General features: G+C 39.4%; 2 protein-coding genes across 3 annotated transcripts in view; one reads left to right on the top strand and one right to left on the bottom strand.

The window, feature by feature from the left end:
• The window catches only part of LOC131426022 (mucin-3A), a 278,350-nt gene extending 269,803 nt beyond the window's left edge, over nt 1-8,547 (bottom strand). The window contains exon 1 of one of the 2 annotated variants that reach the window (XM_058588418.1): nt 7,318-8,547. In XM_058588418.1, the coding sequence (XP_058444401.1) occupies nt 7,318-7,614 (297 nt within the window). In that variant the 5' untranslated portion in view covers nt 7,615-8,547. The remainder of the gene's footprint in view (nt 1-7,317) is intronic. The other variant, XM_058588417.1, reaches the window with a different exon arrangement.
• On the top strand, nt 5,704-6,892 carry LOC131426023 (microfibril-associated glycoprotein 4-like). The gene is made up of 2 exons (XM_058588420.1): nt 5,704-6,098; nt 6,174-6,892. The coding sequence occupies exons 1-2, from the start codon at nt 5,752-5,754 to the stop codon at nt 6,850-6,852; spliced, it is 1,026 nt and encodes a 341-aa protein (XP_058444403.1). The 5' UTR covers nt 5,704-5,751; the 3' UTR covers nt 6,853-6,892.
• Nucleotides 8,548-14,038: the final 5,491 nt, after the last annotated feature.

The raw sequence follows: 14,038 nt of genomic DNA, 5'->3' as shown, positions 1-14,038 counted from the left end.
TTTCGTGTGTTGATGAAACACTACTTTTTGATGAAAAAAAGTGCCGCCGATACCAAAAAATGGCTTGATGAGTGTTATCCAGACTCTGCACCGGGCGAAGCAACAATTCGTAAGTGGTTTGCAAAATTTCGTACTGGTCATATGAGCACCGAAGACGATGAACGCAGTGGACGTCCAAAAGAGGCTGTTACCGATGAAAACGTGAAAAAAATCCACAAAATGATTTTCAATGACCGTAAAGTGAAGTTGATCGAGATAGCTGACACCCTAAAGATATCAAAGGAACGTGTTGGACATATTATTTACGAATATTTGGATATGAGAAAGCTTTGTGCCGCGTGAGCTCACAATCGATCAAAAACAACAACGAATTGATGATTCTGAGCAGTGTTTGGAGCTGTTATATCGAAATAAAACCGATTTTTTCGTCGATATATAACAATGGACGAAACATGGCTCCATCACTTCACTCCGGAGTCTAATCGACAGTCAGCTGAGTGGACTGCACGCGATGAACCGAACCCAAAGCGTGGAAAGACTCAACAATCGGCCGGTAAGGTAAGGCCGGTCTGTATTTTGGGATTCGCATGGTATAATTTTCATCGACTACCTTGAAAAGGGGAAAAACCATCACCAGTGACTATTATATAGCGTTATTAGAGCGTTTGAAGGACGAAATTTCAAAAAACGGCCTCATTTGAAGAAGAAAAAAGTTTTGTTTCATCAAGACAATGCACCGTGTCACAAGTCGATGAAAACCATGCTGAAATTGAACGAATTGGGCTTCGAATTGGTCCCTCATCCACCGTATTCTTCAGATTTGGCCCCCAATGACTTTTTCCTGTTCTCAGACCTCAAGAGAATGCTCGCTGGTAAAAAATTTAGAAGCAATGAAGAGGTAATCGCTGAAACTGAGGTCTATTTTGAGGCAAAGGACAAATCGTACTACAAAAATGATATCGAAAAGTTGGAAGATCGCTATAATCGCTGTATCGCCTCTGATGGCAATTATGTTGAATAATAAAAACGAATTTTGGCAAAAAAATGTGTGTTTCTATTAAACGATACGAACTTTTCAGCCGAACTGTTATACATATTTTGATTTTTTTTTGCACATTTTACCTTGTAACTCCGGAACCGAAAGTCAGATCCAAACAAAATTCAGGGATTTTGTATGAGACCACAAGAGCTTTCATTTTAATCTAAGTTTGAGAAAATAGGTTCTGTTATCTCCGAGAAAAGTTGGTGCACTTATTTTGACATTTTTTGCACATTAAATCGAATTTTCCAATAAAGGAGGAGAAAGCAGTAACCTCCCAAACAGTAGTGCGTGTCTTGTAATACCCACCGGGTGGGGAAATCCTCTTAGATAACGTTAAATGTCACCGATGACACAATCGAAATCCATTTAATTAGAAACGGCGAAACGAGGAAGCAATCAGCAAAATCCAAGAAGCCATTATCGATATTTGTGATGTTATAGAAAAATAACGTGTTTTTTTCTCTCGGAGCAGCGCAATTGGTAAAGTTGAAAGAAAAACCATTTCATTTCACCACTCGTTATCGCCTCCATCTTGATGACGCACATCGAGGCACTGCTGCGGGTACGGAGTGAGTTAGAAGGGGAGAGGGGTCTGTCCGTAGTTGAGGTCTTATTAGAGATGACCAGTGCATCAGCAGTAGCAGCAGCAGCAGCAGCAGCATCATCTGCCTGCACCGACATCGCGAAAACATCATCGACGACCGAACTCGTAAAAGGCCGTTTGTTTTCACTCACTTATCCAATCAGCTACAGAAAAAAAATCAAGACCCATGTATGCAGCAAATGAATGAATGAATGAACGAACGAAAAATAATTCAGTCAGCATTATTTCGATTACGTCCGAACGAACGTCGCGCGCATTCGAGAAGAGTGGTGCGAGCCTACCGCGGAGCCACCGTCGCCGCCACCATCGCCTCTGGTGCTGGTAATGGTGCTGAAGGGGAAAAAAGGCTTTCCGAGCGTGCCGATAGGATCTCAAGCCAAGCCAGCCATGGGGGGGCAAGTAGGCATATCGATCGTAATTGTTACAATCATCATAACCAGCACCACCTCGTCCTCGGCGGCGGCTGCGACGGTGGCGCGGAGTGTTTTGGCTACGCGTGTTTGACTTGTTTAATTGCGGGATTACGGCGGCGGCGGCTGCCTGCAGTCTGCTGTTTTATTTTTCGAACAGCCCCACCCCAAAGTTAGGACTCTCTCTCTCTCTCTCTCTCTCTCTCGTCCAGAGTGCAGTGGTCTGCAGTTTGCATTTGAATAGCTTAGAAAAAAAACTCGTAGTAGCCGTAAGCTACCTACCAATCTTGATAGGCTTCGAATTGTTTCTGGAAATTTTTGATAACACGCCAAGGACCGTACCGATTTCGTACTCCCAGCAACTCGGGCTCGAGTGCTCTGAATTCCATCAAGCCACGGAATGAATGCAACCTTTGGCGAATCATCCATATTCCGATCAACGCAAGACGAAAACCGCTTAGGCCGTGAAGGTCATCTCACTCCAAATACCCATCAACCGTTCCGTGGTGGCGCACGGGGTGTGTAGAAATCAACCTACATGCGCTGGTGGCGTTGGTGGTGGTTCTACATGTGCCACACCGTTGGCCAACCAGTAACCGTGGAGCTTTTTTTTCTATTTTCAAAGTTACAGCAAACCGAGGATGGGGTTAGTAGTTCAATTAAAATTTTTGTGTTCTACTACCAGACCGGGTTTCGTGGCAAGGACTGCACGGAAAATAATTGCAATAAACGTTTCGAAACATAAGTGTTCTTCTTAAACTTGATTGCGGTGAATTTATTGAACGCATTCCGGTGCTCTCTGCAATGGGCGCGCACACACACAGACAACCCTTAGAATAGACCAGAACATTCAATACATACCAACAAAGAACGAGGCTGTTTCTCCGCTCTGTTACTCAACATTCCACCAGTTGTAATTAATATTTTTTTGTTGTTGTTTCGTTACGGTTACGGTTTGTGTGAGTGTGTATCCACACCGTGCTCCTTATCTACGGAATCCAATGACGGATGAGGGTTTAATTATAATAATAGCAAGCGGTTTTAGGTCGAATATATACATTTTTCTGGATCTTGAAATCGCAGGAAGTTCAGCAGTTGCGAATTGTGGAATGAATTAACTTGCAAAAGAAAAAAAATAGCGATGGCAGATTGTCTATCGAATATATCAATTCTATGAGAAAATTCGCCGTTGCAAGTTTTCAAATTAGGTTTAATGATTTTAAAATGCATTTAGATTCACTATTACTACTTATTAAACTTTCTGGTTTGTTTTATATTTTTGGAAAATGTTCAGTACCTTAAAACTTCGTCCCTCTAAAATAGTGATTTGGATATTACATCATAATCGAACAATAACGTTGCCAAAATAATACCGTGCTAAAAACTGTCCATGCTAAAGAGTCTCCCTAGTACTCAGAAACCATTGCATCGAAAGTTATATCTAATTGTATCTCATCTTGGTCCGGGTTGGCGGTTCAACGCATAGGGCGCTGGTTTTACAAGCCAGTTGTCGTATGTTCGAGTCCCGACTTGGAAGGATTCTTGGTGTCAATAGAATCGTAGTACTAGCCATGTAATGATTCTGTACGCCCAGAATCGACTGCGAAGTTTATTGAAACCGAAAGGTCAAATTCCATAAAAGGAATGTAATGCTTTATCTAATCTTGCTCATTATATCATACTCCATTCAAACCCTCTTATATTTAAATATGGCGGGAAGGTCATTTTCTCGAAAATATTCACCGATTTGTTTTTAGTCTTGTTAATACCTAGAGCCGATGAAGATGAATTTAGCGAGGTACCTCTTACCGATGACAACTCAAATAGGTGAATAATTTGTTGTTTATTAGCTGCTGATTCGTTTTTTCTAAAATTTTGTTTTAGTACTTCGTTCAGTTCATATGAAGTTATCAGAGCACCCCTACCAAATGAGCTTGTAAACAAAGCGAAACCCAGTGGATAGTTTGTTGCTAATTAGTTACGGGAAAAAAGAAATTAAATATCAAATTCAAAATTTTCGTGACTAATTAGCAACTTACTAGCAACAAACTATTCACTAGGTTTCGATTTGTTTTCAAGCTTATTTGATAGGGGTGCTTCATTAATTTCACATGAACTTAGCGAAGTACTAAAAAAACTGCAACAAATTCAAAATTATCGTAACTAAGTAGCAACTTGTTAACAACAAACTATCCACTGGAGAAACCAGTGTTTTATTATTTTCTAGTTTATTTGGGGGGAATGCTTCATTTATTTCCTATGAACTTAGCGAAGTACTCAAAGAATTGAGCAACAAATTCAAAATTACCGTAACTAAGTTGGAACTTAGTAGCAACAAACTATCCACTGTGTTTCTATTTGTTTTCAAGCTTATTCGGGAGAGGTGCTTTGTTAATTTCATATGAACTTAGCAAAGTACTCCAAAAAATAACAAAACATCGAGCAACAAATTCAAAATTGCCGTAACTAATCAGCAACTAAGAAGCAACCAATTGCGAGCAACTAAGCAACCAAAAGCGAGAGTTCATGTTCACCGTTCATTAACGTCTAGATGCATTCGTTGTTTTAGCGAGATTTCAAGTTCGTTTGCTGTGCTGGTTCTACTGTGCAGCACTTGAAATCAATACAAATTGAATTTGGTCTTGAAGGCTAAGTTTCAGGCTTTTGAAACCCTGATTTGTTTATTTAGCATATTTGTTTATTGTTTGTTTCATTTATTTGATTACTTATTCACTTGTTTACTAATTTATTCATTAACCTGTTTGTTAGTTAGTTGTTATCTTGTGATCCTGAAGTCTGTTGAAACACAAAGGCCAAATTCCACAAAAGGAATGTAATGCCAGGACTTTGCTTTGTGATCCTACTATGGAATAGTTGAGGACCTTTAAAAGAAAACTAAACATAGATTCACTGAACAAATCAATCCATATTCTAATTCTTTCTTAGATTCTATGCTAATTTTTTTTATTTTTTTACGATATTTTCTAAAGAGGATTTAAAACCAAAGTCGAAACATTCATCGATGTTTTTCTCCATTTGCTGTCAATGTTAGATTCTTAGGTTTTTTTTTCTGGTGAACAATTCTGAATCATTTTTCAAGTGAAAAATACAGGTAAATCCAACACTTACAAGAACTGGTTTGCGAGACCTAGGTTCTAGTCTTCGGAACCATCTGGACCGGCTTGGAAACCCGGTCGATTAATCGTTCTCCCTCCCCAACAGCTCTGCCCAGAGTTCGTCGGTCGGTTTGTTCGACCAGCCGAATCTGGCAGCCCAACATAAATGACATAATAACACCTCATCAACTGCCAACACCCGCAAACCGACCCACAAACCCAAAATAAAACAAGTGCAAACGAACCAAATTTTCGACTCATTATATTTTGTGGGGCCTTCTGCTGGCCGCTAGCTTCCAACGGATCACTTCGGGGTGTACGCGGTTCTGGCGTAGATTATGATGCTGTGGTTTGTGTTGTTGTTGTTTTTTGATGCTTTGCCAGAGAGCCTCTTTAAAGAAGCCGCTGTACGGTGGCGACGGGCGCGGACACAGAAACAAGCAACAGCAGCAGCAGCAGTAGGAAAACTGTGCATCCGTTATTCCTGGGAAACCGAGAATTCCCCCATTCCGGTAGGCCTTCTCCTCTTCAGTGTACTTTCGTTCGTCAGCCGAACGTGATCGGCCGAACAGCGACAGAATGAAGTTTCTCCCGTTGATAGTGGCGTACGGAGCGATCCTGTGCCTGCAGGGTTTACCCCGGGCGGCCCGCGGTCAAACGTACGTCGAAGTGAACGCAACCGATCTGAACGAGTTCGATATCGACCATTTCGGGCTGAAAATGGAACAGCTGGATATGCGATTGATGCGGTTCGAGTTGAGCATCCAGAAAAAGGTGGACTCGATTTCCGGGGTCCTACAGAATTTGGTGCACGTGATCGAAAATCTCGCCTGGCACATTTCGGAAACGGAACGGTCCGCCACGTCCTCGGAGCACCAGCTGAGAATTATAGCGAAAAATTTGACGCTGCTGCATAAGGAGATGAGGTTTGTTTGGTGGCTTTTTCGACGATGTTGATGGCGTTTCTCATTTGGATTTGATTTTTGCTTCTTCATCGCTAGGGATTTGGCAATGGCCCAGCAACGGTTGCCCACGAGAACCTACTTCGACGATGCGATGGTGATGCTCAAGGCACAATCGAACTGCGAAAATGTGCCGGAGTTGATACAATCGGATAACATTCAGACGTCGCTGGTATCGAGACCGACACCGCGGATACTGGAAGCGTGCGATCAACTGAATTCGTACAGTTCTTCGGGGGTTTACACCGTTCAGCCGGACGGAGAATTCAGCAAACCGATTATGGTGTACTGTGATCAGGATCATAACGAGGGGGGTTGGACGGTGTTTCAGTATCGGTACAACGGAATGGTAAACTTCTACCGGGATTGGGATGAGTATCGGTTTGGGTTCGGCAAAATGGACGGAGGCGAGTTTTGGCTTGGTTTGGAACGAATTCATCAACTGACGTACTCGGCTCCACACGAACTGCTGATTTTACTGGAAGATTTCGAGGGAAATACCACCTTCGCAAGGTTCGAAAGCTTCGAGATCGCCGGTGAAACGGATCTGTACAAGGTGATGAGAATCGACGGATACAGCGGAACTGCCGGTGATTCAATGAGTTACACAAAGAATGCCTATTTCAGCACCTACGACGAAGATAACGACACTCACGAGGAAAACTGTTCTGTCAAGTATCACGGGGCCTGGTGGTATCGGAACTGTCACTCCAGGTAGGTTGTGGTTTGCTTCGGAAATTATCGGGCGAAATTCAACCCAATCTATTCGTTTCAGCAACTTGAATGGCAAATATTTACAAGGCCTGACGGATGAGTTCGGAGTCGGTATGTCCTGGGCCAAGTTTCACGGTGTCGGCTATTCACTCAAGATGTCACGAATGATGATCCGCAGGAAGACGGGCATCCGCGGCAAAATAGTAGACGGATTGAAGGAAATTGAGAAGGCTATGTCCCGACTTTAGCGGCACAGTCGAAGTGACATGGAAATGTACACATTACTACTAGGGTTAAGTAGTTTTAGTAACAACAAAAAATAGCTTTTAACTTTTCTCTTTTATTCAAAATACAAAAATTCCTTTGAAAAAAATCAAGCGAATAATTTTTCACTAGCCTCGGCCGTGACGAAAAGCAGGAAAACATTATCGCTTCCACGTCCCATCCGGTGTGGAAAATATCCCTTTACCTTTCCATCGTAGAACAGCGGCGGTAACGAGGTGCTGGCCCGTTTCAACTCATCTTGCACCAGTTCTGCTGCCGGACCTTTCAGTAGATGACCAAGCCGTGCTGGTCCAGCAGCCGTTCTGCCGTTGCCCCAGCAACCGTCACCACCACCAGTAGTTTTGGGGCCACCGTCGTACGGTTCCGCCTTCAGCGTGACAGCCGAGGAGGAAGAACAGGAGCCCGTTTCAGCGTCAATGCTCGCAGCAGCCACCGTTTCGGACATTGTCCGCACTTCTTCCTCAGCCGTCGGATAATCCATCGGTCAAACTTGGCTAAATTTGCGTAATCCTACAATCAGAGCAGTAGCAGCAGCTACCACAGCCTACCCTCATAGCGTCGGGGGACGCGTTTCGGTTTGCTGTACTATCGGGAACGTCATTGCTGATGATGAGCTTCCATTGCCTATGCTTCCACTACTTTTCTTTTAGGGCCTAAACAAACCACACGAAACACTTTTTTTTCTTCTACAGGAAACTTTCTACGAACTACACTTTCACGTCGAGCAAACTGGACACAATTTTTTCACAGGGAAGATTTTTATTTTTCGATTATCACGCACAAAAAAAACCAACACACCCGTATGACTCAGTTGAGTGGTATCAATCACCCGACCGAAATATTATCATTAAAATAAGCTTTTTTGAAGGACAACGGAATGATACTTTTTAGACGAACACGCAATGAGACACAATTCGCGACAGTCTCGACTATTCAATTGACCGAACTAATTTCATCGACAACCCGCACGTCGTCGTGAGGTCTGCTGCAGAATAACTAGCTACTAAATATCAAATCGGAAAAATCGAGTGCAAAATGCAAAAATCCTTTGGTGTAATCAACTTCCAACCACGAGAGCCAACGAACGGCGGCGGCGGCACCATCACAATTCGATACGGCAATTCGCGATGGTTCGACACCGAAAACCGATCCGATTCGTGTATGAATTTTTTATCGACTGTAGGATTTAGTTCACTAATCGTGTAAGCGTATACGCACGATGGACCCAACCGACGGAGAGGGCACCATTGGCCAATTAATCAAACTTTTGCCCGAGCAGCAGCACAATCAGACAAAACGCGACGACCGTGGTGCAATTTTTTCTTTTTTGTTGCTCGATTTTACGCCGTGTTCGTCTTCGGTTCGATGGAGTTTCTTTTTTTTTCCTCGAAACTATGCAAAACTGTTTGCGTGATCGCACCTGTCAACGAATATGGGAGCTGAGGCAGAAGAAAACAGTTTCGAATTTCGATCAACCATCTGACGTTGATGTCGATGAAAAAGGGATAAGCGTGGGTTTTGTCGTAGTTTTGCGAGGGGTGTTCAGTCGTCGAGGGAAAGAAAACAGCAGTAAATCAAAATCGTCGAATTTATTTTCATTACTAAAGTGCAAAAAGTTTTACAAATAGAATTGAATTTACGTCTGCTTAGCGGTATATGTAGAACCACTAGGTCGTGCTAACAGTTCAACATAAACTGACTGATTAGTCCAAGACGAAATGTAAAACCCAGTTTATTTATACGTGTATTATACCAAAATTGCATACCTTATAATCAAAAAAGAACCGGAATTTTCATTTAAAAATTCCCGCGCTTGTCCAATCGGTAAACTTTTATTCTCTCAACGTTGGCAACACTTTTATACACATTCTGTCAAACTTTGACGCATATCGTACGATTAGTTTTTGTTTGGCGTCTATACAAAGAAGTTGAAAAATTTTCGTGTGGCAATTTTTATAATGAATGAAAATTTAGAACAACGGCTCACCTTCGAAGCGCCATTCGGTCGATTGTTGTGCGGTTTCGACGTCATATTCATAGATGCACACCTCATCACCAGTTATGATGTACTCGATGAATATGGGGTCACTATCTGCGTTGGAAATAATCTCTTTGGCCACATCAACACGACGCTATTTTTTGAATGAAATTCAGCTTTTTTGGCGCGTTTCAAACCCAAAACATCAGTTAAAATGTGTTCGGCTGATCCATAAGAGACCAACAACACAGCAATCTCTCTAATCGCTACAGAACGATTTTGCAACACGATTTGCTTCGCCGATTCAATGTTTTCTTCAGTAACAGATGTTGTTGGGCGGCCAGGGATTTCATCATGATCCAAGCTTGTACGACCTTATACCTTTGAAGCGTTTGTACCACTCGTATGCCTGTGTTTTTCCTAGACACGATTCACCAAAGGCCTTTTCTAACATTTTCAACATTTCGGAACACTTAAATCCATTTGCAACACAAAATAAAAACAAATATAAAAAAATCGCCACACGAAAATTTTTCAACTTCTTTGTATAGACGCCAAACAAAAACTAATCGAACGATATGCGTCAAAATATGACAGAATGTGTATAAAAGTGTTGCCAACGTTGAGAGAATAAAAGTTTACCGATTGGACAAGCGCGGGAATTTTTAAATGAAAATTCCGGTTCTTTTTTGATCATAAGGTATATCGTTACAGTAAAATTTTGTAAACTCAACGAGTTCGGGAAACCTCTGTATGTATGTTTATATGTGTACATTTTTTTATCCGCTCAACTTTCTCGGAAATAGCTTAATCAAATTCTACAAGCTCGTTTGAATGGTACTGTTCTGTCATTGACCAAGTTCAACATCACGGGCGTTCGGTGGGCGAACAGTTCGCTCAAAATAAGGTAAATAAATATTCGATCATAATAAATCCTAAGGCAAGACCTGACAACTGGCTTATTATCTTTCCTACATTGTTCTTCTTTTCATCAACTTAGCATGCTTAAAATATTTCAACTGCTGGGTTACGTGTTGGTTACAGTGATAATTGATGTTGATACCACATAAATTTATTCAAGTTAATATATTTCAGTACCACGACAATCGTTGTATATTAAGGAATTCTATTCAAAAGTAGAAAACCGAATAATAATAACTGACAACAGTCACTCCACAAGGGGCAAATCACTCTAAACTTTGTCTGAACTCAAACAAGTTTTACCGGGAGTAAAAAAGTTTAGCAGGGATTTCGCTGGATTAGAATGGGATTAGAGAAGTTTAGCCGAGATCTGGAAAGGCATTATTTTGACATAAGAAGCTGCAAACGTGGAAGCAGAGATGCCAGATATTTTCATAGAAAATCAGTATTGCTTTGTATAAAAAATCTGTATTTATCTGTATTCACTAATGAAAGGAAATTTCGGAAATAAAATGATGTTTAAAGATGTTATTCCATTAGATTATTGTTATCGAATGGCAGATGCAAGTAGCATTCCTTTATATCGTAAGTCCATGCCGCACTGACAAGAACATTCAACGACGAAATTTAATTGTTTTTGTTATCAACCACAATTGAATTGTAAATCCATATACTTTTCTCCTTTGAAAATGATGACTTGGAATTCAAACGCCCAATACGCAACGTCAAGTCAGGTTATACAACTTTTCAGTCTGACAATAAAGGTTCATGACACCATGACTTCCTTGAACATTAGTTCAAATTGGTTTCAAATTATGATATAAATGTTAATCATTAAACAGCTGAACGAAAAAAATTTCATTTTAGTATGGGCAATCAAACACGCTCAGACGGAAAAGTTTCATTATTTCTTTCTTACTTACCACAAGGTATCTGTATAAATCTGTATTTAATTTGAGGAATCTGTATAAAATCTGTACTCTGTATTAAATCTGTATGCGCATGTAAAAATCTGTTTAATACAGATAAATCTGTATAAATCTACGGCATCTCCTGCGTGGGAGCTCGAATGACAGATACACTTCAAACAAGATTAGGCAAAACTAGGTTGGATTAGTTTTGAATTATCCAAACTTATCTAGGCTAATTGGGATTAAATGAGATTAGAGAGAATTATTTTAGAATCAGAGATGCCAGGTCTGCAGATTTGTCTGTAAATCTGCAGATTTGGGGTATAGTGCAGCAGACATTTTTTGTTGTGCAGACTTTTACAGACTTTTGAAATTCTCGCAGACTTTTGCAGATTTTTGAAATTCTCACAGACTTTCGTCTATATTTACAGACTTTTGAAATTTCCGCGACCTTTTTTTTTTATTTTTGATCGCCAAGTCAGTTTTGCGTGTCATACTTTATAGAGAAATTGCTGCCAGCAAGACATACTTCTGACTGCAGTTTTTTTTTCAGATTTACAGACCCTGTCTGCAGATATTTAAAATTTTTACCTGGCACCTCTGTTTGGAATGACATGAGTTCATTAGTATGAGATTGTCTAGAGTTTAGAGTGATTTGCCCCTTGGTCACTCTAAAACCTTTGGTTTTAATTAACATCACATGAGATACTTGTTTATTTTTTCCAGACTGTGCTCCAACCCTTGCTATGAAAATAAATTAAATCTGGCTTTCTAAAACCAAGTGTAAGCAATAAGAATGTAAAAGCGAATTATTTCTATAGGGGATACTTTATCAATGTAGTAATAGCCCCAAGTAACAATTCGAATGCCTTATGGTTTTGATTATAATTTATAGGAGTTTTGTAATTGATTTTTCAATCACTACCTGTTTTATGACAACTATAATAAGTGTCTCTTTTGAAAAGTAATATCATAGTTTTTAAAGCTTCTTTAAAACCCTTTACCTAGACTAACAACTTGGCTGAAAATAAATCAATTTGCACTAGAATAAAACCATGCAAACGCTCTTAATATTGCTTTCAAACATTTTCTTTAAAACATTACTGTCCGTTAAATTCTTTCACAAATCTAGTCTTGTGCATTCATTGGATAACAGTTTGTTGTGGCCTATTTGATTTATTACATCTAACGTTAAGTGTAATTTGCATTAAAGGAAATTTCATGGCCGCCATTATGATGTTTTTTGCCGTAGCTTTTATTGACATCAAATGAACTTCGAAATGCAAAAAGAAGGAAATATGATGGACTTCCATGATTCATTTCCAGGACCAATGCACAAGTTTTAACGCCACGAAATAGTTTTATACAAAAATGACGATGAATCACAGAAAATAATGTTAATAAATTATGGAAACTTTCGCAAAAACCGCATTTATTTCAAGGCGATTAGTTATAATTCATATTTTTATCCATACATTCACGATAAAAATAAAAGCGCATGAAATTTCTACGTTCGGAAAAAGCCTCAAACTCGTAAATATAATCTAATAAATTCTTACTGCTTGCATTCAAAGCAGACATGACAAACATATAGTCAAGAAAAATATGATCAAAACGACAGTTTATTCATAACGGAATTCATTCCATCCGAATAAATTTAATGTTGATCGTAAAGCTGGTTTCAAAATTTTCTTGAATTTGGAGTTTTAACGCAGGTTTATACTGATTCTTCACTTTGCTTTATAAACCTTATGACGAATGGTCCACTTGGCAGGAACATGCTCTTATAGAGGTTTTCAGTAGGCTTTCGTGGAGTTTAAAGTTTTAATGCAAGATTTACTATGTAGCATTGAAGACAGCTACAAGTATTTATTAATATTAAAAATGTTACTTGGGAGTAGTTATAATTAAATTACAAGATTTTAAATACAATTTATGTTTTACTTTGGAACGCAAGCATGTTATGACAAATGTAAGGTATTTTATTCAACACGTCTTTAATTTTCTTCATACTTAGCAACACTGTCCAGAGGCTCACCTGGAACTTTTATTGTCCTTATTAGCGGCCCTTAGAGGAGAGTTTATTATGTCATTTCTAATGATTACTAAGTAATGACATTCCAGATTTGTATAGAGAAATCAACATTACTGCCCTTACACAATCATTAAAAGTGACATTACTTTTTAGTAATGGCACTTTTAATGATCGTGTAAGGGCCACTATTGTCTAAACGTAACTGTCAATAATAAACCAATCTGGAACTTGAATGTTCTGACATAAAATTGAGACAAAACGAGCCCTAGATGTCAGGTATCGCCTTAGAATAAATCGAGTAAAGTATTAATTTCTTTATCGTAGTGACGCGATAAATTGTGGGGAAGTATGGTAAAAGGTACTGGATGAATATTCAGTTAGTAATATATAATTTTTTACTGGCCCTTCTTCTTCGTTGTTTTGATCTTTGCATAAAGATGCATGACACAGCCACATGGCTTCCCAGTAGAGGGCTCCATTCAGTAATCAGCAAGCTCTGCAAAAATATGCACTGAATGCCTCCCTGTCATGAGCAACTATAGTTGGCACTGCATCTAGCGAATCGTGTTCAATAATCGGAATGACTAATATTTTCAGGGAGGACGCAGATTATAATGTTGGCTAATGTTTGTTCGATAATAGTCCCGAAAATTTGAGAACCCCAACTACCGACGACGTTCCAACTAACTAATTTCGACTGTAGAACATGGTTTTTTATAACAAGCTAACTTTTGTAATGTGAAAAGTAAAACAATGATTATGAAAATTCTCATTTGTTGAAATTATATCTTATTATTTCAGTCTGACTAAACTATTTGTAGAATGGAATATATTATTTTTTACCTTTTACAAGATCCTTTCCCAATGCGGATTGATCAAGAAGTTTCTCTAGCAGTTCCAGATCCCAAATGACAACACGATTATATGTCAAGACAAATTATTATTAATGATATAACGGAATTATACGGGACGGTTTTCACAACATTGTAAACTGAATGGGCCTAAAAATAAATGCTTTTTCAGCACTCAGTAAACTCATTGAATTGTTTTTTAACTATTT

This window comes from Malaya genurostris, chromosome 1 (genome assembly GCF_030247185.1).
Source record: "Malaya genurostris strain Urasoe2022 chromosome 1, Malgen_1.1, whole genome shotgun sequence".
In the NCBI taxonomy this organism is placed as follows: Eukaryota; Metazoa; Arthropoda; class Insecta; order Diptera; family Culicidae; genus Malaya; species Malaya genurostris.
The sequence above is the reverse complement of the archived record's forward strand: the minus strand, read 5'-3'. Positions and strand labels throughout refer to the sequence as shown.

What these genes read in the sequence shown, in the direction of transcription:
- LOC131426023 (XM_058588420.1), top strand. Translation starts at nt 5,752, where the DNA reads ATGAAGTTTCTCCCGTTGATAGTGGCGTACGGAGCGATCCTGTGCCTG. An exon ending in CTGCTGCATAAGGAGATGAG is followed by an intron (nt 6,099 to 6,173) that starts GTTTGTTTGGTG and finishes CTTCATCGCTAG; the next exon opens with GGATTTGGCAATGGCCCAGC.